The sequence below is a fragment of the Engystomops pustulosus genome, chromosome 7, assembly GCF_040894005.1.
Source record: "Engystomops pustulosus chromosome 7, aEngPut4.maternal, whole genome shotgun sequence".
Lineage (NCBI taxonomy): Eukaryota > Metazoa > Chordata > Amphibia > Anura > Leptodactylidae > Engystomops > Engystomops pustulosus.
The window spans coordinates 168,331,431-168,353,979 of NC_092417.1; the positions used below are offsets into that span (position 1 = coordinate 168,331,431).

Consider the following 22,549-nt stretch of genomic DNA (forward strand, 5'->3'; position numbering starts at 1 on the left):
GTGAGTGCTGGTGGTGGAGCCTTCAGTGTGTGAGTGCTGGTGGTGGAGCCTTCAGTGTGTGAGTGCTGGTGGTGGAGCTTTCAGTGTGTGAGTGCTGGTGGTGGAGCCTTGAGTGTGTGAGTGCTGGTGGTGGAGCCTTGAGTGTGTGAGTGCTGGTGGTGGAGCCTTGAGTGTGTGAGTGCTGGTGGTGGAGCCGTGAGTGTGTGAGTGCTGGTGGTGGAGCCTTCAGTGTGTGAGTGCTGGTGGTGGAGCTTTCAGTGTGTGAGTGCTGGTGGTGGAGCTTTCAGTGTGTGAGTGCTGGTGGTGGAGCTTTCAGTGTGTGAGTGCTGGTGGTGGAGCCTTTGTTGTCCCTCTAGCGGTTAAGCTCCCGGTAGTGCCTTCAGTGTGTGAGTGCCGGTGGTGGAGCCTTCAGTGTGTGAGTGCCGGTGGTGGAGCCTTCAGTGTGTGAGTGCCGGTGGTGGAGCCTTCAGTGTGTGAGTGCCGGTGGTGGAGCCTTCAGTGTGTGAGTGCCGGTGGTGGAGCCTTCAGTGTGTGAGTGCCGGTGGTGGAGCCTTCAGTGTGTGAGTGCCGGTGGTGGAGCCTTCAGTGTGTGAGTGCCGGTGGTGGAGCCTTCAGTGTGTGAGTGCTGGTGGTGGAGCCTTCAGTGTGTGAGTGCTGGTGGTGGAGCTTTCAGTGTGTGAGTGCTGGTGGTGGAGCCTTCAGTGTGTGAGTGCTGGTGGTGGAGCCTTCAGTGTGTGAGTGCTGGTGGTGGAGCTTTCAGTGTGTGAGTGCTGGTGGTGGAGCCTTGAGTGTGTGAGTGCTGGTGGTGGAGCCTTGAGTGTGTGAGTGCTGGTGGTGGAGCCGTGAGTGTGTGAGTGCTGGTGGTGGAGCCGTGAGTGTGTGAGTGCTGGTGGTGGAGCCTTCAGTGTGTGAGTGCTGGTGGTGGAGCTTTCAGTGTGTGAGTGCTGGTGGTGGAGCTTTCAGTGTGTGAGTGCTGGTGGTGGAGCTTTCAGTGTGTGAGTGCTGGTGGTGGAGCCTTTGTTGTCCCTCTAGCGGTTAAGCTCCCGGTAGTGCGTGGAGCTGTGTTAGTATTCGGGAGGATGTAATAATCCACAGTCAGACCAAATAACTCTGTTCCTGCCTGGGAAGTCTAATACTTCTCTCTGTGGGATAACCAAGATTTTTATCCTAATTTGGTTTCCTCCCTGTGTTTTCTGAGTCAGCGCCTCCAGTCTTCACTTCTGGATCTGAGCTGTAATTTGGAGACGATTGTGAGAAAATATCTATCTCATATCTATCTAATATCTATCTAATATCTATCTATCTATCTATCTATCACATCTCTGTCTCTCATATCAGTCAGTCATCAAGGTATCATTTCGTCATCATCTATATTTCCTAACTATTCTATCTATTTATCCATCTATTTAGCATATCTGTCTGTCTTATCTATTTTCTCATATCAATCAATCATCAATGTATCATTTATGTTTTTCATGTATACTGTATATCTTATCTATCTATCCATCTAATATCTATCTATCTATCTATCTATCTATCTATCTCATATCTATCTATCTATCTATCCATCTCCTATCTATCTATCTATCTATCTATCTATCTATCTATCTATCTATCTATCTATCTATCTCACATCTATCTATCTATCTATCTCATATCCATCTATCTATCTATCTCATATCTATCTATCTCATGTGTATCTATCTATCTCATATCTATCTCATATCTATCTATCTATCTATCTCATATCTATCTGTCTATGTATCTATCTCATATCTATCTCATATCTCGCATCTATCTATCTCGCATCTATCTATCTCGCATCTATCTATCTCGCATCTATCTATCTCACATCTATCTATCTCATATCTATCTATCTCGCATCTATCTATCTCACATCTATCTATCTCACATCTATCTATCTCACATCTATCTATCTCACATCTATCAATATCATATCTATCTTTCTCATATCTACCAATCAATTATCAATGTATCATTCGTTTTTATCATCTATCCATCCTATCTATCTGTCAATGTATCTATCTTATATGTACATTATACTACATCTCGCATCAACTCAACTCTGTCTTTCTCTATTAAACTTTCCATGTATCCAACTTGTATGTATCTGTGAAAGATAATATAAAAATATTTTATATAATGTATTTTTTATTTTACAAAGTACTGTATATTTAATGTGATTCTCCTTCTTTTTCTATCATGTTGTTTTTAGCTTTATGCTCCGATTAATTTCTAATTAATATATAATCTATATATACGGTGATAAATCTTTTGTTCTTTCTAATACAGAGCTCCAAAACTCCAGCATAGATATGAACATGACAAAAGAAACCATGTACAGCTAGATACCTGCTGCCACCAATAGAGGGAGCTCCCTGCATGCTGTGTATACATTGAACTCAATAATAAATCTGTATGCAGTGTTCTCCTGAGCTCCCTCTAGTGGTGGCTGCAGGAAGTCAAGTGTTATGTGTTTTTGCAGGGGATTTGGAGCTTTATATTAGAAAAACAGAACAATATTAATGTCCAAGACTTGCCATTCACTGCAGACACCTTACACTTGTGCTATATTTATCGTTGCAGGTTTTACAAAGGAGAATCGACCGCAACATTTCCTTCTTTATGTAGTGTCCTATAGACCCGTCAGCTGAGAATAAAATTATGGGGGAGAATGATGACGACAAGCAGGGCCAGGCCGGACAGCTCTTCGAAAACTTCATCCAGGCCACGACGTGTAAGGGAACGCTGCAGGCCTTTAACATCCTCACCCGGCAGCTGGACCTAGATCCCAAGGACTACCGGCACTTCTACAGCAAACTCAAGTCCAAGGTCACCAGCTGGAAAGCCAAAGCCTTATGGAACAAGCTGGACAAGCGCTACAGTCAGAAGGAGTACAAGAAGGGGAAGGCCTGTGCGGGGACTAAGGTAAGCGAACCTCGGGGTGACCCATTACCATTCATGACCCAGATTCTATGGGATTAGTGGAGGGAAATGTAACATGTTTCTTCATTTCTTAAAGGGATATTTTTCAACTTCTTTATTGAATACTTTTACTTAGGATAGGTGATCAGTTTTTGATCTTTAACACAAAGCTTGCTATAATCAGCTGTGCCAATGCTTCAAAGTCTACCAAGAACAGCGCCATACATGATATAGTGGCTGTTCTAGGTATTGCAGCTCATCCCCATTAACTTGTATAGGTCACGTGATGTAATGGATGTCATGGGTGAGTGCTACTACTCCATCAAACTGCTCACTAGTAGGAGTGCACTGAGGCTGGACATCTGCTGTTCAAGGTAAAAGAAATAAAGGAATACCGCCTTAAAGGAACACTCCTGATTCATTGAGTTATACATTATGCAGGGAGGAGCAGGACTCCAATTTCTAGCATGGTTCTAGGAATACAATGAAAATAATTCAGGATGAAAGACTTTAAGCAAATTATCCTGAGGGGCACCAGGCTCCATTAACACCTATGGAGCCTGGAGCCCCTCAGACTAATTTGCATACAGTCATTCATCCTGGTGGTAGATGCCCTTTAAATGGTTGGAATACCCCTTCATTATCAGGATTTACACAGTAACCAGGATTAGTTACATTGTTGCAAGTCAGATGTTACAATTTTCTTTTATAGTCATGGTACGAGGTGTCGACCACATCAATCTGATATTGATCAACTATTTAACGGAAAACTTTTCCGTAAATAAGGGGATACGCCCTTACAGGCTTTGAATCCCCCTTTATTCCCACCAAAATCCCTAAGAACATGGATTAGTTACATTGTTGCCATTCAGATGTTTCAGAAGTCTTCATTCCGCAGTCGCAGTGAGTGTGTGTGTCACAGATGGCGGCACAGGTGGCACCTCGAAGGGCACTTCCAGCTAGACTTGCTCTTACTCCTGGTGAGGATCCCTGGATATAGGCCTCATCGTCTTGAGGATTAGGCACTTGACTTTGTAGCTACTGGTGGCTTGGCTTGTGACAGGTGGACACTTGTGTCTGTGCGTGCGACTTAATAGCTGGATTACAGTCTTACGCCTATGTCGTAGTGATGGATTCGGAGTGTGCCAGGCTTCTATGGGCTGAATACATTTGTGGATTAGATACACACTTTTACTTTGTATGGGGCTTATTATCTATCTCCCCCAGGACACAGTATCAGCTTGATGCCCAAGCCCTGTATTTATATACCATGATCATGGCAAGGTGGCATGTTGGCACCTAATTTATAAATAAGATCCACTTTTAGTCCTATGGATGCAATTGAAGAAGCTTATGGGGCATATAATATGTATCTTCCCCAGGAAAAAGCGTCAGCTTGATGCCCAAGCCCTGTACGTAAATACCCTGACCGGTGGTAAATTGGCATGTTGGCACCTCCTGGGTCCTAGCACCTTTATATCAAGCCTATAGAACAGACATATTGTCCATCATGTGTCAGATTATCATCTTCTCCCGGGATGCCGCTCTGATTTAAGATTTGTGAAGATTCCATGAATTTTTGTCACTTTCGCAATATTTTTCTCATTTTGTTTCAATGTGAAACATACATTTCTTCCCCGTGAGTCACCACCTGCGTTCTCTATTGCCGTGTCTATTGAGGAGCTGTCATGTAGAAGAAGGTGGGGAGGGGGCGCACAGGTTTATTCGGGGGGATCAGCCCGTACTCGCCTGCCTGGGACGGTGCGTCACTTATTACCAGAACTCATCACCTCATAGTCACTTTATCAAGTGGAGTGAAGAGTTTACTCCTAAGAACTTTGTGTGTTCTCTGAAGAACATTCTTCACCCTTAACGTAATCCCTTTAAGCTAAACTTCCTCTTTACCGGGATGAACGTCTGTCAGAGAGAAAGAAAAGGAGAAGCTTTGAGATAAATCATCTTCAAATACAGATGTCACCAGATGATGGGTGAAGAATAGATAGGTTAGAGGACAAGAAATATCTAATATATCCACATTCACCAACCTGCCCCTTATCCAGGGTGACCCAAAAGTCACCCTGGATAAGGGGCAGGTTTCCCAGACTTTTGATGTCTGGGAAAGGATATCATATCATTATTATTGGACCAATTTCTCCTATATCACCTTCTCGTAGGGAAGCTCCTCCTTCTTCTCCTACAAAATTTTTCCTGGCAGCCAATCACAGTGATTGATTGCTCCTTGTATTAATAAATGCCTGATTGAATCTGAATAGACCCCAACATGGAGAAATCATAACAATATTTGGCTTGTGGACCCAATTGGTTTAGCTCTGGGAAGATCCTGATGTCTAAGTGACCTCCATGGTTTATACCCTTTAACCTCTTTACATGGTTCTGGACTTTGTTGTGAGGAGATCACCAGGTTGCTACCTCTTTGTCCTGGTGTAGTTGATGACCAAGCAGCAATATATAGCCTGGTATGAGCTCACGTCAGGTTAAATAGTTGGGTCAGGCCATGATCAGGGTGGACAACACAGATTTGAAGTTAGAAGCTTCTAGGATCAACATGGGAGATCAGTAGGTCAATACCAAGTCATAATAACAAAATCAGGATTCAGGACAAAGTCAGATAGACTGGAAAGAGTCAGTAGGTAGGAATGCAGAATCCACATAGGAAGTAGCACACTAGGAACCTATATGCTCAGGCAGCAGAAAGTTTAGCTTGACCCCTCTGCTCAGGCACCTTCTTCAGTTGGTCATTGTGACTCTATTACTAGAGTTCTTCCTATTTTACGATCTTCTTATCCTGTTTATGCTCCCATATGGGAGCACTAGAACCTATATGCTCAGGCACCTTCCTGTGGGGACTTTGCCTTAGATAACCATCAGAGGATTGATTATCAACTGAGATCAGTGGTCCACATTGGTCTAGGGGGTCTATATACCATACTGTATAGCCACCATATAGGCACCTAATGCTTCCTAAGTCATATCATCATCTGGCAACCTTGTCCTGCATATGGTGCCTTAACTATCATGCATGACAGTACTGTGGCAATAGGAGACAGTCATTGTGAAAGCCCCTAATAGTATCCCACGTCCTTAAACAAAGTACCTTCAAGATGGGTGCTCGTCATACTAGTAGAAACCTTCCTATTTTGCCAACCTCTTCTCCTCTCCATGCCACTTGGCACAACATATCCCAACATCACCCAAGTGCGGGGGCACCAAAGCCCAAATCAGAGATGTGCATTCTTTACCAAGTCTTGGTCTTCTGCAAAATTCCTGACCTTCTGCTGAGGCTCCTCGCCTGCTACAGTAGTCCCTTTCTAGAAAGGAGTCCTACCCAGGATTGTACTTCCTTGTGGTAAATTGGGATTGGATCCACCATGTTGGGACACTTCTCTTCCCAAAGTACATAGTAGTTGTATGATGGAACCGTTACTTCCTCCCCACCCCTTACCCAGTTCATCCCCCTAAATATTTCTGGAATGCCCATATATCCGGACCCTACAGTTCTCACATATTCATAATGAAGTTTAGGATAAATGGGGCGTGTGGGGTGACAATCTCCTTCTAATGACTGGAGCTTTTGTGTTTCTTGGAGAAAGAACCAACTTCTGGAATTAATATTTCAGGAGAGAAACAATGTTTCAGTGAAATCTCCCGGCAGATCTAAGAACGCCTTGAGCTAATTCCCTCAGATGTCGACAAGGACACGAGCCACCGTTCCAAGCCCAGAAAAACTCGCCGCTCCCCCGCTCCCATTGACATTCATGTAGCCGGAGCGGAACAATACAAATATTGTCCGCTCCTCCGACTCCTCAAAGGATTGGATTGATTGGATTGAAAATATTATCATGTGTCTCATTCAGTGCGAGCTCGGATCAAACAAAGAGCCTCCTGTCCCATAATCCCCGGTGTCAGCGCAAAATAATCGCAGCTAATACTATTCTCTTGGGACCATTGAGCATGGTCAGATTCTCCTAACCTCTATACTATACTGTATAGCCACCATATAGGCACCCACGCCTGATGGTCCCCATTCCATATCATCATCTGGCAACCATGTCTTGTATATGGTGTGTTAACTGTCACAAGTATGTAATAAATAATCATAGCAAACAGTGCCTGGGTATAGTTTCCATATAAGACGGTCATGAGATGTCTACCAGACATAAGTAATGGTGCCATACAGTAACTATAGCAAACAACACTTATATGCATTAACCCTATCAGAGTTCCTGAGATAAAGTCATCAAATAATTTCAGAATAACACAAGCCAATGCCATCATACAGTGCAAAGTGAAGTGCCTTACCGTAGGACGAAAAAATACTGCCATACCGTGCTATATGTCATATAATAAGCGCACCATGTAAAAACACAATGTCAATGCCGCCATATAGTGCAAAGTGATATACTGAGCAGCAGTGTGATCGAAGAATATAAATAATACTACCATAAAAATAATCATATACCAATATGCTATGAACGAGTAACATCTCCATACACAAAGTAGTCTCAATACATTGATATATGGAAGAAAAACTAGTAAATGTCTCCATATAGTGCAAAACTTATAAAATGTATGTATAAAAACCTCCCAAACTGTGCTACAGTGACAATGATTGAGCCATATAATACCGTCATACAACTCCTAGATTTCCAGTGGTTATAGTGAAGCCCTATAGAGTATATAGCACTGAAAAATTATTAAAGGGCCGGTTCACCCAAGGTGAAAACTAACCAACCCGAGTGACCCCCATAGTCCCCATCACCACCTCCGAGGGTGGAGGTTACTGGCTCCGTCTCCTCTGTTACATATAATCTAATTAGGATGTATATTTTACAAGTGACGGATCTTTCTCCGGTTTTACTTATCTTACACACTTCCATTTATATTTCTGGAATGAAGATTGACGTGTGGCCCCGCAGCAGTGATGTCACAGGACCACACAGACACGAAGGGGCAGAGCCCATCCAGCGCCGGTACTGGGGATTAAGGCAGCTGCCGGGCAATTGTTGTTGAATTATTCCAAAGCTTTATATTTCATTCCCAGAGAATGTGATCTGTGCGGCCCGAGACCCCCGCTACATGGGGGCAGAGACTGAGACACCTCCTAGACCAGGAACTGACACTATCTAGGACAATGTACTTTCTTATCCATAGGGATATTGCATGGTCCGTAGGGGGCAGTATTATAGTAGTTATATTCCTGTACATAGGGGGCAGTATTATAGTAGTTATATTCTTGTACATAGGGGCAGTATTATAGTAGTTATATCCCTGTACATAGGGGGCAGTATTATAGTAGTTATATTCTTGTACATAGGGGGCAGTATTATAGTAGTTATATTCTTGTACATAGGGGGCAGTATTATAGTAGTTATATTCTTGTACATAGGGAGCAGTATTATAGTAGTTATAATCTTGTACATAGGGGGCAGTATTATAGTAGTTATATTCTTGTACATAGGAAGTAGTATTATAGTAGTTATATTCCTGTACATAGGGGGAGTATTATAGTAGTTATATTCCTGTACATAGAGGGCAGTATTATAGTAGTTATATTCTTGTACATGGGGGGCAGTAATATAGTAGTCATATTCTTGTACATAGGGGGCAGTAATATAGTAGTTATATTCCTGTACATAGGGGGCAGTATTATAGTAGTTATATTCCTGTACATAGGGGGCAGTATTATAGTAGTTATATTCTTGTACATGGGGGGCAGTAATATAGTAGTCATATTCTTGTACATAGGGGGCAGTAATATAGTAGTTATATTCCTGTACATAGGGGGCAGTATTATAGTAGTTATATTCTTGTACATAGGGGGCAGTGTTATAGTAGTTATATTCCTGTACATAGAGGGCAGTATTATAGTAGTTATATTCTTGTACATGGGGGGCAGTAATATAGTAGTCATATTCTTGTACATAGGGGGCAGTAATATAGTAGTTATATTCCTGTACATAGGGGGCAGTATTATAGTAGTTATATTCCTGTACATAGGGGGCAGTATTATAGTAGTTATATTCTTGTACATGGGGGGCAGTAATATAGTAGTCATATTCTTGTACATAGGGGGCAGTAATATAGTAGTTATATTCTTGTACATAGGGGGCAGTATTATAGTAGTTATATTCTTGTACATAGGGGGCAGTATTATAGTAGTTATATTCTTGTACATAGGGGGAAGTATTATAGTAGTTATATTCCTGTACATAGGGGGCAGTATTATAGTAGTTATATTCTTGTACATAGGGGGCAGTATTATAGTAGTTATATTCCTGTACATAGGGGGCAGTATTATAGTAGTTATATTCTTGTACATAGGGGGCAGTAATATAGTAGTTATATTCCTGTACATAGGGGGCAGTATTATAGTAGTTATATTCTTGTACATAGGGGGCAGTAATATAGTAGTCATATTCTTGTACATAGGGGGCAGTAATATAGTAGTTATATTCCTGTACATAGGGGGCAGTATTATAGTAGTTATATTCCTGTACATAGAGGGCAGTATTATAGTAGTTATATTCTTGTACATGGGGGGCAGTAATATAGTAGTCATATTCTTGTACATAGGGGGCAGTAATATAGTAGTTATATTCCTGTACATAGGGGGCAGTATTATAGTAGTTATATTCCTGTACATAGGGGGCAGTATTATAGTAGTTATATTCTTGTACATGGGGGGCAGTAATATAGTAGTCATATTCTTGTACATAGGGGGCAGTAATATAGTAGTTATATTCCTGTACATAGGGGGCAGTATTATAGTAGTTATATTCTTGTACATAGGGGGCAGTGTTATAGTAGTTATATTCCTGTACATAGAGGGCAGTATTATAGTAGTTATATTCTTGTACATGGGGGGCAGTAATATAGTAGTCATATTCTTGTACATAGGGGGCAGTATTATAGTAGTTATATTCCTGTACATAGGGGTCAGTATTATAGTAGTTATATTCTTGTACATAGGAGGCAGTATTATAGTAGTTATATTCTTGTACATAGGGGGCAGTATTATAGTAGTTATATTCTTGTACATAGGGGGCAGTATTATAGTAGTTATATTCCTGTACATAGGGGGCAGTATTATAGTAGTTATATTCCTGTACATAGGGGGCAGTATTATAGTAGTTATATTCTTGTACATGGGGGGCAGTAATATAGTAGTCATATTCTTGTACATAGGGGGCAGTAATATAGTAGTTATATTCCTGTACATAAGGGGCAGTATTATAGTAGTTCAGCTGTTATACAATAGTATCTAGTGCAGAATCTGAGGTCAATAGTACGGATGTCTCTAGGACGCTATATGTAGTGTTTATGTATACAGGAAGGTTATATTTATATACTCAGTTCACATTATGAGTCTCAGAGTAATTCACACTGTATTAACTTTCATCTTTATCTGCCTTTGCTTTTGGAAAATCTTCCCCTTGGGGTTATTGGGGTCATTGCTGACAAATCACCCACAGTCCAGGAATAACCTTATTCAGGATATAGATCCTGGCAGGTCGGTCTTAAAAAGGAATATCCTGGGTCTCTCCTGCGCTGCCGGGTGACATGGTCTCAGTTACAGCGAGCGTCTTATACTGGGATCCTCAGATCTCATCTTACATCCTATAGAGCAGCAGATCTCACGTATATCTCCTTTATAATCCGCTAACAGTCCACATGTCCCGTGTCCAATAACGGTTGATACAAAATTGCTGCAGAGTTTAAATGAGATTGTTTGAAAAGTGCAACAAAGTTTTCAATGAAACAACAATGGGGGTCATTTACTAAGGGCCCGATTCGCGTTTTCCTGACATGAATATTTCGGATTTGCGCCGATTGTACCTGAATTGCCCCGGGATTTTGGACGCACGCGATCGGATTGTGGCGCATCGGCGCCGGCATGCGCGCGGCGGAAATCGGGGGGCGTGGCCGAACAAAAACCCGACGTATTCGGAAAAACCGCCGCATTTAAGAAACCGAAAAAGTGTCGCTTGGGAAGCGCTTACCTTCACCTGGTCCAGCTCAGTGCATTCCGGCGCGTTCAGATGATTTTCAGCGCAGCATCGCCACCTGGTGGACGGCGGAGGAACTACCTTCATAAATCCCGTCTGGACCTGAATCCTGTGCAGAGAACGCGCCGCTGGATCGCGAATGGGCCGGGTAAGTAAATCTGGCCCAATGTCTGAACATTCCAGTGAAATGAGGATTGTTCTGCCTATCATTGTAAATACGGGTCTGAAGTTATACAGACATAGGGCCACATTTATCACTTTTGTGCGCCTAAGTGTAGTAGTTGCACTGTTTTGCCAGAATTATCACCAACTGTGATAAGGTAATTTCCTGCCTCTTATTAATCACTTTACTTTAACACAGTTTCGGCGCAATTTTGGCGCAGTTTAGGCGCAATGTTAGATTCGGGCACTTACATGTGATCCTGCTACAAGCTCCTCTCTGCTTCTCCCACATCCCAGAATGAAGATAACACTCACAGCAGCACCCAGGTGTGTGACACCCTGCACCCAGTGACCTCCTCAGCAGTGGCTTCTCCTGGAGGGGATCCCCCAGTGCTGGTCTCCTGCTGCACCCCTGTAATTCTGCACAGTTTCCCCCTCAGACACCGTGCAGAATTACATGGGGGACACTTGTTTGTAGTATCTGCAACATTCTGCAATGTTCTCAGCTCTCTTGCTTTGAGCTGAAGATTTTGCTGAATATTTTGTAAATAGAAGGTGATGAACTGTAAATAGAGTCTGCAGCTCCTGTCTGTAATGTATGTAATGTCTGTATTATATGTTCTAGAGCAGTGGTGGCGAACCTATGGCACGGGTGCCAGAGGCGGCACTCAGAGCCCTTTCTGTGGGCACCCGGGCCATCGCCCCAGCACTCCAGACCGAACTCAAAGAATCTTCCTGCAGTTGCAAGCCACTTAAAAGATGCTCCTTTCAGACATATTTTGATACTTCCTTCTCTACTTAGAACTGTAGGAAGAGGGAGAATGAGTAGGAAGGGCCGAATTATCTTTGGAGGACCTCCTGCTGGCCCTACGATTCTCTGTGTACAGAAGGACACTGGAAAGAAGCTAAAGTGATGGAAATTTTCCATCTTACTACTGTGTTGCTGTCCTCAGGAGGCCAATATGATTGAAAGTTGTTGAAGAACAGGGAGCAATAACTTGCTGCTTTAATTTTTGGTTGGCACCTCGTGATAAATCAAGGAGGTTTGGGTTGCAGTTTGGGCACTCGGTCGCTAAAAGGTTCGCCATCACTGTTCTAGTGTCTGCAGTGTATCTAATTGTATCTATTATATGTTCCAGTGTCTGCAGTGTATCTAATTGTATCTATTATATGTTCTAGTGTCTGCAGTGTATCTAATTGTATCTATTATATGTTCTAGTGTCTGCAGTGTATCTAATTGTATCTATTATATGTTCTAGTGTCTGCAGTGTATCTAATGTATCTATTATATGTTCTAGTGTCTGCAGTGTATCTAATGTATCTATTATATGTTCCAGTGTCTGCAGTGTATGTAATGTATCTATTATATGTTCTAGTGTCTGCAGTGTATCTAATGTATCTATTATATGTTCCAGTGTCTGCAGTGTATGTAATGTATCTATTATATGTTCTAGTGTCTGCAGTGTATCTAATGTATCTATTATATGTTCTAGTGTCTGCAGTGTATCTAATGTATCTATTATATGTTCCAGTGTCTGGCTGAGCTTTGCTGCTAGAAATGAGCTCTTCTGCACAGGGGCTCAGTGCTTTCTTCTCAGATAACGCCACCTTCGGGCTGGAGTGTTTTTGCGCCTAAATGAAAACGTGTCAAGTGATGAATATCATTAGGCGCAGCAAAACATCTGGATTGGTAAGATAGATGAGGGAAAGCTGCTTATTTGTGCTGCGCGGCTAGTTTGACGTTTAGTCGCAAAAATGGTGCGCCTGAATGAAAAGGCGCAAAAACAACAGAAAAAACGAGTGATACATGTGGCCCAATGTATCATATAATTCTGGAATACTCTGAATACTGGGATCCTGGTATTATATGGTCCAGTTATGAGAATTCTTTATGACTATTGTATTAGGTTGTACTGATATTATTTGGTCCATATCTTATATCATATATGGTCCCACTGTCATGTGGGCCCGTGTTATATTTATCTGATTTTAAAGGTTTTGTTTGGTGTTTATTATTGAGTTATGTGCATTGTATTGGTATAATTCATACTTTTTTTGTATTATCATTGTGTTATATTGTACAGGTATTATATGGTCCTTGTATTATATTGTATTATTAGTACACAGTCCATGCATTATATTGTTCAGCTGTTTTATACTTCATGTATTATACTGGTGTTATATAGTACTTGTGTTATACTTTACTGATATTATATGGTCCTTGTGTTACATTATACTACTGTTATATGGTCCTTGTGTTATATTGCACTGGTATTTTATGGCTTTTGTGTGATATTGTTCTGGTCCTATTATTATATTTTCCTTGTACTGGTTTTATATTCCCCTTGTGTTACATTGTACTGGTGTTATATGTCTTTTGTGTTACATTGTTCTGGTCCTATTATTATTTTGTGCTGCTATTATATTGTCATTGTGTTGCATTGTACTGGTATTATATAGTCCTTGAGTTACATTGTACTAGTTTTATATGGTCCTTGTGTTGTATTGTATTTCTATGGCCCTTGTGTTATATTGCACTGTTTTATATGGTCCTTGTGTTATATTGCACTGTTTTTATATGGTCCTTGTGTTATATTGCACTGTTTTTATATGGTCCTTGTGTTATATTGCACTGTTTTTATATGGTCCTTGTGTAAGATTGTACTGGTTTTATATCCTCCTTGTGTTACTTTGCACTGGTATTATATGGCTTTTGTGTTACATTGTTCTGGTCATTTTATTATTTTGTACTGCTCTTACGGTATATTCTCTTTGTGTTACATTGTCCTGGTGTTATATAGTTCTTGTGTTATATTGTACTGGTTGTATATGGTCCGTGTGTTACATTTTAATGGTATTATATAGTTCTTGTGTTATATTGTACTGGTTTCATATGGTCTTAGTGTTACATTGTTCTGGTCCTATTAGTATATTGTGTGGTGTTTTGTTGCCCATGTATTGTACTGATAATACAGTCCCTGTACTACGTGGTCCTGATATATTCCATACGTTTTGTCCCGTTAGTCGCTGACCGCCCTGTCCTGTGTATGATCTCCTCTGTCTCTCCCCATGTTGGAGCCTGAGCCTGCACTAGCAGTGACCTGCGTTACATCACTGACTTTTCTGGCAATCGTCTTAACAAAGAAATGATTTTGTTTCGTGCCAAATGTTTCAACTATAACAAGCAGCAAAGATGTCGGTGTTCAGCCAAGGGATGTGCGGAGCAGGCAGGAGGCCGGGGCTGATCCCATGTCCCTGATATACATATCTCACTCATCACCTCACTCGCCCATTGTGTCCATGTCCATCCTGATCCCAGGGCGGCTGCTAATGATGAAACAGGAGAAGCTTCTGGACCTGTAGATCGCGGCCAGAGAAGTGACATCGCTGATGTTCATCCTGATGAATAGAATGCTGGGACCGCAGTAAGGACCGACACTGCGGAACAATAGAAGGCAGGGGGCCAAAGGGGAAAGCAGCTTAGTTGTATGTCTTTTAGGGACTATATAACGCTATTTGACAACCTCTATGATTATTGCTGCCATTAAAAGTTGAAACTTCAATTTTTTTATTGCCCCAGTCTGTATGGATATGATTTTAATGTCTTTAACAGGGTTAAAACTTAGTTCTTTGGTACTTAGCTTCATTTCCCCTGATTTCCTTCACACAACCTTTTACATGATAAAATTATTTCTACTCACAGCTACCACTAGGGGGAGCTCTCTGGATACAGACTTATACAGATCCCTTTGAACCCAATATTGAAACTGTTTACAGTGGTAACCAAAGTTTGGGGGACCTGTCATGTCATGGCATATAAATTTTTATCTAAATTATCATTTGCTTATGTTAGATACAATGTAACCCATAGTTTCATCCCTTATCTATAAGTATTCAGACTTAAGTCAGACTTTAGAAGTATATGTGAGACATGGTCCGAATTGGCACTGGAATGTCACTTTAGGTGGTGGACACAGAGCAGCCACGACACAATATTGGCGCAAACACTACATAAATACATGTACAAGCAGTTTGCACGTTCTTTGTTCTTTTCAATGCAAAGTATGATAGAAAACTATTGCAAACACTTAATAAATGTGGGCATATATTGCATATTTTCACGTCACTGTATTATGCCTGACACTTCCGTGTGAAATATCGTAGGAATGCAGAAGCCGCTCCATGACCTTACTACGCACATTCTTGTAGTTTGCCCTGGGCTGAGGCTGGAGAATCGCTGGTTATAACCTGTGGTTATGGGGGAATTATTCATATAGACCCACTACAGTACGGATAATAGGAGTATCAGTACCTCCAAATCAATAATAAGCAAAATCTATGCTCTAAATGTATAGAAATGTCAATTTTAATGTATATGCAAATTAGCATTTCGGTGCACAATGGGCGTGGCCATGAGGTTTGCCAAAGGCTCTCTTTCGCAGTTGAACAAGGATGTGTCAGATTGGTTGGGGGGTGGGACTGAACATGAGAGGGGACACTGGTCACCCCCATGGTGCACCAAAATCCGCATTTGGATATAGTAATAATGGAGGTTTTTCTGCATTGAGGACTTGGAATATTTTCTGATGCAGGACCATTTGGATGATGGACATTATCACTAGTGATTACACAGAGGTTCTATATCTGTATATACCATAGCTGCTGTATACGCTGGTGACAGCACAGGACGTGCCTGGCGTCCTAGGTCATGGCGCAGGGCACTGTCTTGTTAGCGGTAACCTGGAAACAGCTTATATTTCCTTTCTGATAAGTGAAGACGTTGGCAGATTGCAATGTGTAGAAAGTTGCTGAGTGCGGCCACAGCAGATCACAGACATCATGCAATTTCCTGCTTTTTGTGCTTGGGTGCCCCTCCTTGCTGGCAGGTTGTGCCCTGGTTGCCCTTCCTTGCTTGCAGGTTGTCAGCTTTGTGGTTTGGTGTCTTGCTAGACCGGCAGGTTTCTATAGATTGTAAGCTCTATAGCTTACAAGGGCCGACGGAAATGCGGCGGCGGGACCTTAGTAAATAAGCCCCATTGGGGGTAATTTATTAACGGTCCGATTTGCGCATTTTCGGCCGGTTTCCCGTATTTTTCCGATTTGCGCTGTTTTTCCCTGAATTGCCCCGGGATTTTGGAGCACGCGATCGGACTTCGCCGCAATCGTGCCGGGTTGCATGCAACGGAAACCACGGTATTTAAAAAAAAAGTGTCGCTTGACACGCACTTACCTGCTCCAAGAAATAGAAGGTGAACTCCGGTGAACTCCAGCGGACCTCGGCGCAGCAGCGACACCTAGTGGATATCAGCACACGGACCTTAGTGAATCCCGGACGGACCCGAATCAGCGTCGGAGAACCCACCACTGGATCGCGACTGGACCGGGTATATAAATAAGCCCCATTGTCTCTAGTTTCAGCAGTTCTTCATGTACATTGTTAGTAGCAGCGAAACTATGAAAATGTAACTGTTTTAAAGTATTTCCCCTTTGGTTCAAGTGGGAAAAGTATTCGGGTTTCTGGTTGAGCACCACAGCGGTCACTAAGAGTAGAGGGGAGGAACCGACTAACCGTTCATTGCATTTAGAGTTTAGAGCACACTCTCTAGTCCAGCTAAAGTCCTGGAATCTCTATTCACTTTTTCATAGTCCTGCTGCTACTAACATCACACACAAAGGTATGATTACACATCTCTCCAGGAACAATACCTAACACCTGCTTCAGAGAGTACAGAACACAGAAGTGAGAGGACATAACGCCAGTGCTCTTTTAAAAGGAGCTAAAATCTTGGATTAAAAATCCATGTTTCACAGTCTTCACATATTTCAAGGTCTGATTACACAACCAATACAATACTCAACCCTAGCTGCAGAGACAACAGAAGAGCACAGCAGTGTGAGGATATACTCCCAAAGCTCTTGGAAAAGCTACAATCTTGGAATATAAATCCATGTATCACAGTCCTGCTGCTACTAACAACATACACAAAGGTCTGATTACACTTCTCTCCAGGGACAATATCTTATTCTATGTGGAGTACTGGATGGCCACATCGGCCGATACATTCGGTGTCATTTCCCTTTAAGACTAGACTGTGTAGTGTATGTAGTATCACAGTCCATTTCCTTGAGGTTTTTGCTCAATCTGCATCTAATTCCCGTTTGCTTTGAAGGACTCGGATGATTTGTCTTTGCTTTTTCAGACCTCCGTGTAGGAGCAGATCCCCCTCTCCTTATAGAGACAGGCAGAGTTGTCAGGGGAGCGCAGGGAACATCCAGGCTTATACCACTGTTTGCTTTCAGTGATCTGTATATGGAGGCAGCTGGGTCTTATCCAGGATATGGCGCTGGCCGCTGTCCAGCAATGACTTCTCCCTATTATAGATAAGGCCTGTGCTAAATGTCATATACCATCATAGGGCATGAATAACATATCGCTCCACTACAACTCCCAGCATGCCCTAACAGGCACAGTAAGAGTTGTATATGTTCTCTCCCTCCTCTTTGCTTTACACTGCAGCCCTGCTCTGTCACAGTTCATCTATAGAGACCCATCCCAAATTACTACCCTTCTTCCTAATGAAGATTTGCTGTGTCCGAATTCATGGCTGTGGATACAATGATACATTGAGAGTGGAATAAGTAAGGGAGAGGGCAAAGAGGTGTTTAAAGGGGAGGTCCCATGTAGTATTGTTACCATGTTCAAACTGCTGGGACCCACTGATTTTAATGAACATAGGGGATAGCAGTAAACATGGAAACCAGTTTAAGCACATATCTACCTCTATGCCCTGCTAATCTGAAACCACTGGTGATTTAACTATTGTACAACCCCTTTAAGCACATGTTCACCCACCTCATTCTGCTTTACTGGAACCACTGATGATGACAACCCCTTTAAGCACATGTTCACCCACCCTTGTCCTGCTTAGATGGAACCACTGATGATGACAACCCCTTTAAGCACATGTCCCCCCCCCCCCTCTCGTTCTGCTTAGCTGGAACCAGTGATGATGACAACCCCTTTAAGCACATTTTCCCACCCCCTTGTTCTGCTTAGCTGTAACCACTGACGATGACAACCCCTTTAAGCACATGTTCACCCCCTGGTTCTGCTTAGCTGTAACCACTGATGATGACAACCCCTTTAAGCACATGTTCACCCTCTCGTATTGCTTAGCTGTAACCACTGTTGATGACAACCCCTTTAAGCACATATCATCTTCATTCCCCCTGAATCCGGAGTGAGTGACCATATGATTTTCGGACCACCCCTTTAACTCTGCAGTTACCCCTGCGCTGGGCACAGCTCATTCCTTCCCCATCTATGGAGAGGCTCGCGCCGAGCAGACAGACATTTCCTCCTCATTCATCAAGTTTTTCACATAAAATATTTCTGAGAATTTTCCCTGTTTTTTTTTTTCTTGCCCCTTCCAGCCCTGATCCGGAGGGTCTGTAAAACATGTTCAGAACATGGTGTTCCGGACCGTGTGTCATCAGCTGGGAAAGTATGACAATGTACCATCAGAATTTCCACACAAGGGAGAATCCGCCAATTCTTTAATGTGCGTCTTCTTGGAAAAGTCCGCAGAAGGGTTTATTTATAACATCCCAAATCTTCTGTGGTCCCGGTGCCAATCCGGGAATGAAACCAGCTGGTGTATAAATACTACAGAACCAGGGGGCACCAGGACCAGGGGGGGGGATTATATACATGCAAATCAGCCCCCCTCTCCGATATATATATATAGTACTGGGTGTGACACTTACATCTGTATAGTAAAAAGAGAGCCAGGACTGGTGTGAAATGCGTCAGTCGTCTTATGTAATGACTGGGCAGTGCCACACAAAACTGGCATCAAGACCTTTGTGTATGTTGCTAGTAGCAGCAGGACTGTGAAATATGGATTCATATTGAGGGATTTTTTTCGCTTTTAGGGTCTTTGTTCTCACACTGCTGTGCTCACTGCTCCCTGCAAGCATTGTTAAGTATGTCCCTAGAGTGATGTGTAATCAGACTTTTGTGTATGTTGTTAGTAGCAGCAGGACTGTGAAATATAGATTTATATTGAGGGATTTTTTTTCGCTTTTAGGGGCTTTGTCCTCACACTGCTGTGCTCAGTGCTCCCTGCAAGCATTGTTAAGTATGTCCCTGGAGTGATGTGTAAGGACTATGAAATATGGATTTATGTTTCAGGATTGTAGCTTCCCCACATGCACTGGGACGTGTCCTCACACTGCTGTGCTATCTACAAACACTGTTTAAGTATTGTCCCTGGAGATCTGTGTAATTCTATCTTTGTTTATGTAGGATGGTCAAAGATTTATATTCTATGATTGTCGCTTCTCTTGCGTTGGTGAAACATCCTCACACTGCTGCGCTATAGCTGCAAGTATGGATCTACTTCACAATCCCACTTCACAATTCTTCATAATTTCCACCCAGGGGATCAATAAAGTTGTATTATATTGTATTTACTAAGTTGTGGGTGAAAGCTGCAGGAGGCTTGTCATTGAAGACAGTTACTCAGAGCAGAGAGCTAAGAGCACAGCAGTGTGAGGACACGTCTCCATTGCTCTTGGAGAGGTTGAAATCCTGTACTGCTCTTGGGCTGATGCCCAATTTTTTCCCCAGGTTTATCTGCCATGTCCAAAAATACGGTCAAAAAAATATGATAGTCTCTGCATTGCCTCATGTGCCTAAATAACAATGCAATATTTCCATAATGCAGATATGGAATTCTGCCTGCAAGTGCAAAGTGGGAGGTCCTAATTTGGCATATATGTCTACAGACAGCGGGTGATGCAGGCAGAGGCTGAAAATGTCGATCATGAATTAAGGGGGAGGCAATTTCAGATGAAAACAAGAGGCAATTCAGATAAATAAACCCCACCCCAAGTGCACTTGTAGTGTTTATTGGCAATTCAGATAAACAAGCCCTGCCCCCAGTGCACTTTCAGCCTTTCTAGGCAATTCAGATAAATAAGCCCCACCCCCAGTGCACTTGCAGTGTTTATGGGCAATTTAGACAAATAACCCCCGCCCCCAGTGCACCTGCAGTGTTTATTGGCAATTTAGACAAATAAGCCCGCCCCCAGTGCACTTGCAGTGTGACTTGCATATCAATTGAAATATGATTCTCTCTGCAATGCTTCATTGGTTTTCTTCAATATAAAAATCTCCCACGTGTTTGGGGAACCCACCGATATCACCAATAAGTTTCCTGCTTCCTTTCCTGTAGTTTCCATAGTTTTCCAGTTCAGATCGCTTTATGGCCTGAATTGAATTTTTTGGCAGTCGCCCCCATTTCCTGGTGAATAACACAGTTTCCTGGATGGACTTTTTCCTGTAATTTTTTTATGAATGAACATCTGCCGATTCGCTTTCCATCCTGTATCCCGCAGCAGATAGGAAGTCATGGCGATCACCGGTGACGGCGCTGCACCATTCCCAGATCAATCGCTGCCCTCCCCGGTGCCCGCTGGCACCCGTCCCCACCGCTGATAACATCTGGGCTAGATCCGAGCCGAGCAGTCTGAGCCGGGGATGCTGGATGTTTTCTTTTGTAAAGGGAATGGCATGTCATCCGAGATTTTGGAACGCCAAGTGTATTTTTAGGAATGAGTAACCCTGTCTGCAGAACAAGCAGGAGGAAGCTGTGCGTGCAGAGGGGTGAGATTATGAAATGGGCAGTGGAGATGACGCAAGGGATGGGCATGATGAGGGTTGTAGTACAACGGTGACCATGAGAAATTCCTGCCATGCACATCAATGGATCATTATGGTGCCCCTTATAATTGTGCCATAGGGGCCATGAATAATGCCCCCATAACTAGTGCCAGACAAAATCTACATGAATAGTGCCCACTAGAGTGCTCCTATGTATTTAGCCCGTGCCCATATACAATGCCAGCAAGAGTGCCCACATAACCAGTGCCAGCGAAATCTAAATGGATAGTGCCCGCCAAAGTGCTCCTTTGTATTCAGCCCGTGCCAATATACAATGCCAGCATGAATAATGCCCTCAAAACCAGTGCCAGACAAAATCTACATGGATAGTGCCCACTAGATTGCTCCTATGTATTTAGCCCGTGCCAATATACAATGCCAGCAAGAGTGCCCACATAACCAGTGCCAGCCAAAATCTACAGGAATAGTGCCCACCAAAGTGCTCCTATGAATTGCCCCCATATCCATGAATAATTTGCAGCAAAAGTACCCCCATAAAGGGTGCCAAACAAAATCTACATGGATAGTGCCCACTAGAGTGCTCCTATGTATTCATCCCGTGCCCATATACAATGCCAGCAAGAGTGCCCTCATAACCAGTGCCAGCAAAAATCTACATGAATAGTGCCCGCCAAAGTGCTCCTATGAATTGTGCCCATGTCCATGAATAATTTGCAGCAAAAGTACCCCCATAAATGGTGCCAGACAAAATCTACATGAACTGTGCCAGCCAGAATGCTTTCATAATTAGTCCTAGCCAGAACACCCATAAAAATGCCAGCCCTGAAAAGTAACAGCCAGAGTATGAATGGTGCAAGAATACTGTCAATGACAGTGCCCCCTTCGATAGTGCCAGCCAGAGTGCTCCTATGAATTGTCCCAATGTAGATGAATAATGGCAGCGAGAGTACCCCCATAAATGGTGCCAACCAAAATCGACATGACTAGTGTTGATCATAAAGCCTCAATGAATAGTCCATGCCGTAGTGCCCATAAATAATGCCAGCCATCAAATAGGAGCAGTCAGTGTATCCCTATGAATCGTGCACCATTGTCCATGAATAATGCCAGCTAGAGTGCCCACATAAATGGTGCCAAAATCGCCATGACTGGTGGCAGTCAGAAAGCCTCAATGAATAGTCCATGCCATGGTGCCCATAAATAATGCCAGCCATCAAATAAGAACAGCCAGTGTATCCCTATGAATCGTGCCCAAGTGTTCATGAATATAAATAGTACCATCCAAAATCTACATGACTAGCAGCAGCCAGATAAGCCATACAAAGAGTGCCCCTAAAATGCCCTACCAGTTCTCCCATGCACAGTGCCAGCCAATGTGTGTCTATGAATCTGGACACCCAGAGTCCACCCGAATATAGTAAGCCAAAGTGCTCCTATGGAAAATGTGTGTTGCACTAATATTATCATTGTCTCATGTCATACTGTCCACCTGAACAGTGGTATCCAAGGTGCCCTACATGAATCTGGGCATCCATAGTGCCAACATAGAGTGCCAGCCTTATAATGTGTGCCCTGTGAACCAGTGGGCTCCTCTACATTGTGCCATTCATAATGCCCTAATGCTGCAGTGTCCCCATAACAAGTTCCAGCATGACTTTCTGATCAGTGCCAGATTGCCAGCGGATAGTGCCAGCCATTGTGCCCTCACTTGTCACCACCTCCTAGG

At 42.8% G+C, this 22,549-nt stretch overlaps 1 protein-coding gene across 14 annotated transcripts in view; it reads left to right on the top strand.

The window, feature by feature from the left end:
• MICAL2 (microtubule associated monooxygenase, calponin and LIM domain containing 2) overlaps window positions 1-22,549 on the top strand; it is a 238,432-nt gene that overhangs the window by 65,350 nt on the left and 150,533 nt on the right. For all 14 annotated transcript variants that reach the window (XM_072118862.1, XM_072118866.1, XM_072118868.1 and 11 more), the window contains exon 2: window positions 2,608-2,949. In XM_072118862.1, the coding sequence (XP_071974963.1) occupies window positions 2,686-2,949 (264 nt within the window). In that variant the 5' untranslated portion in view covers window positions 2,608-2,685. The remainder of the gene's footprint in view (window positions 1-2,607; window positions 2,950-22,549) is intronic.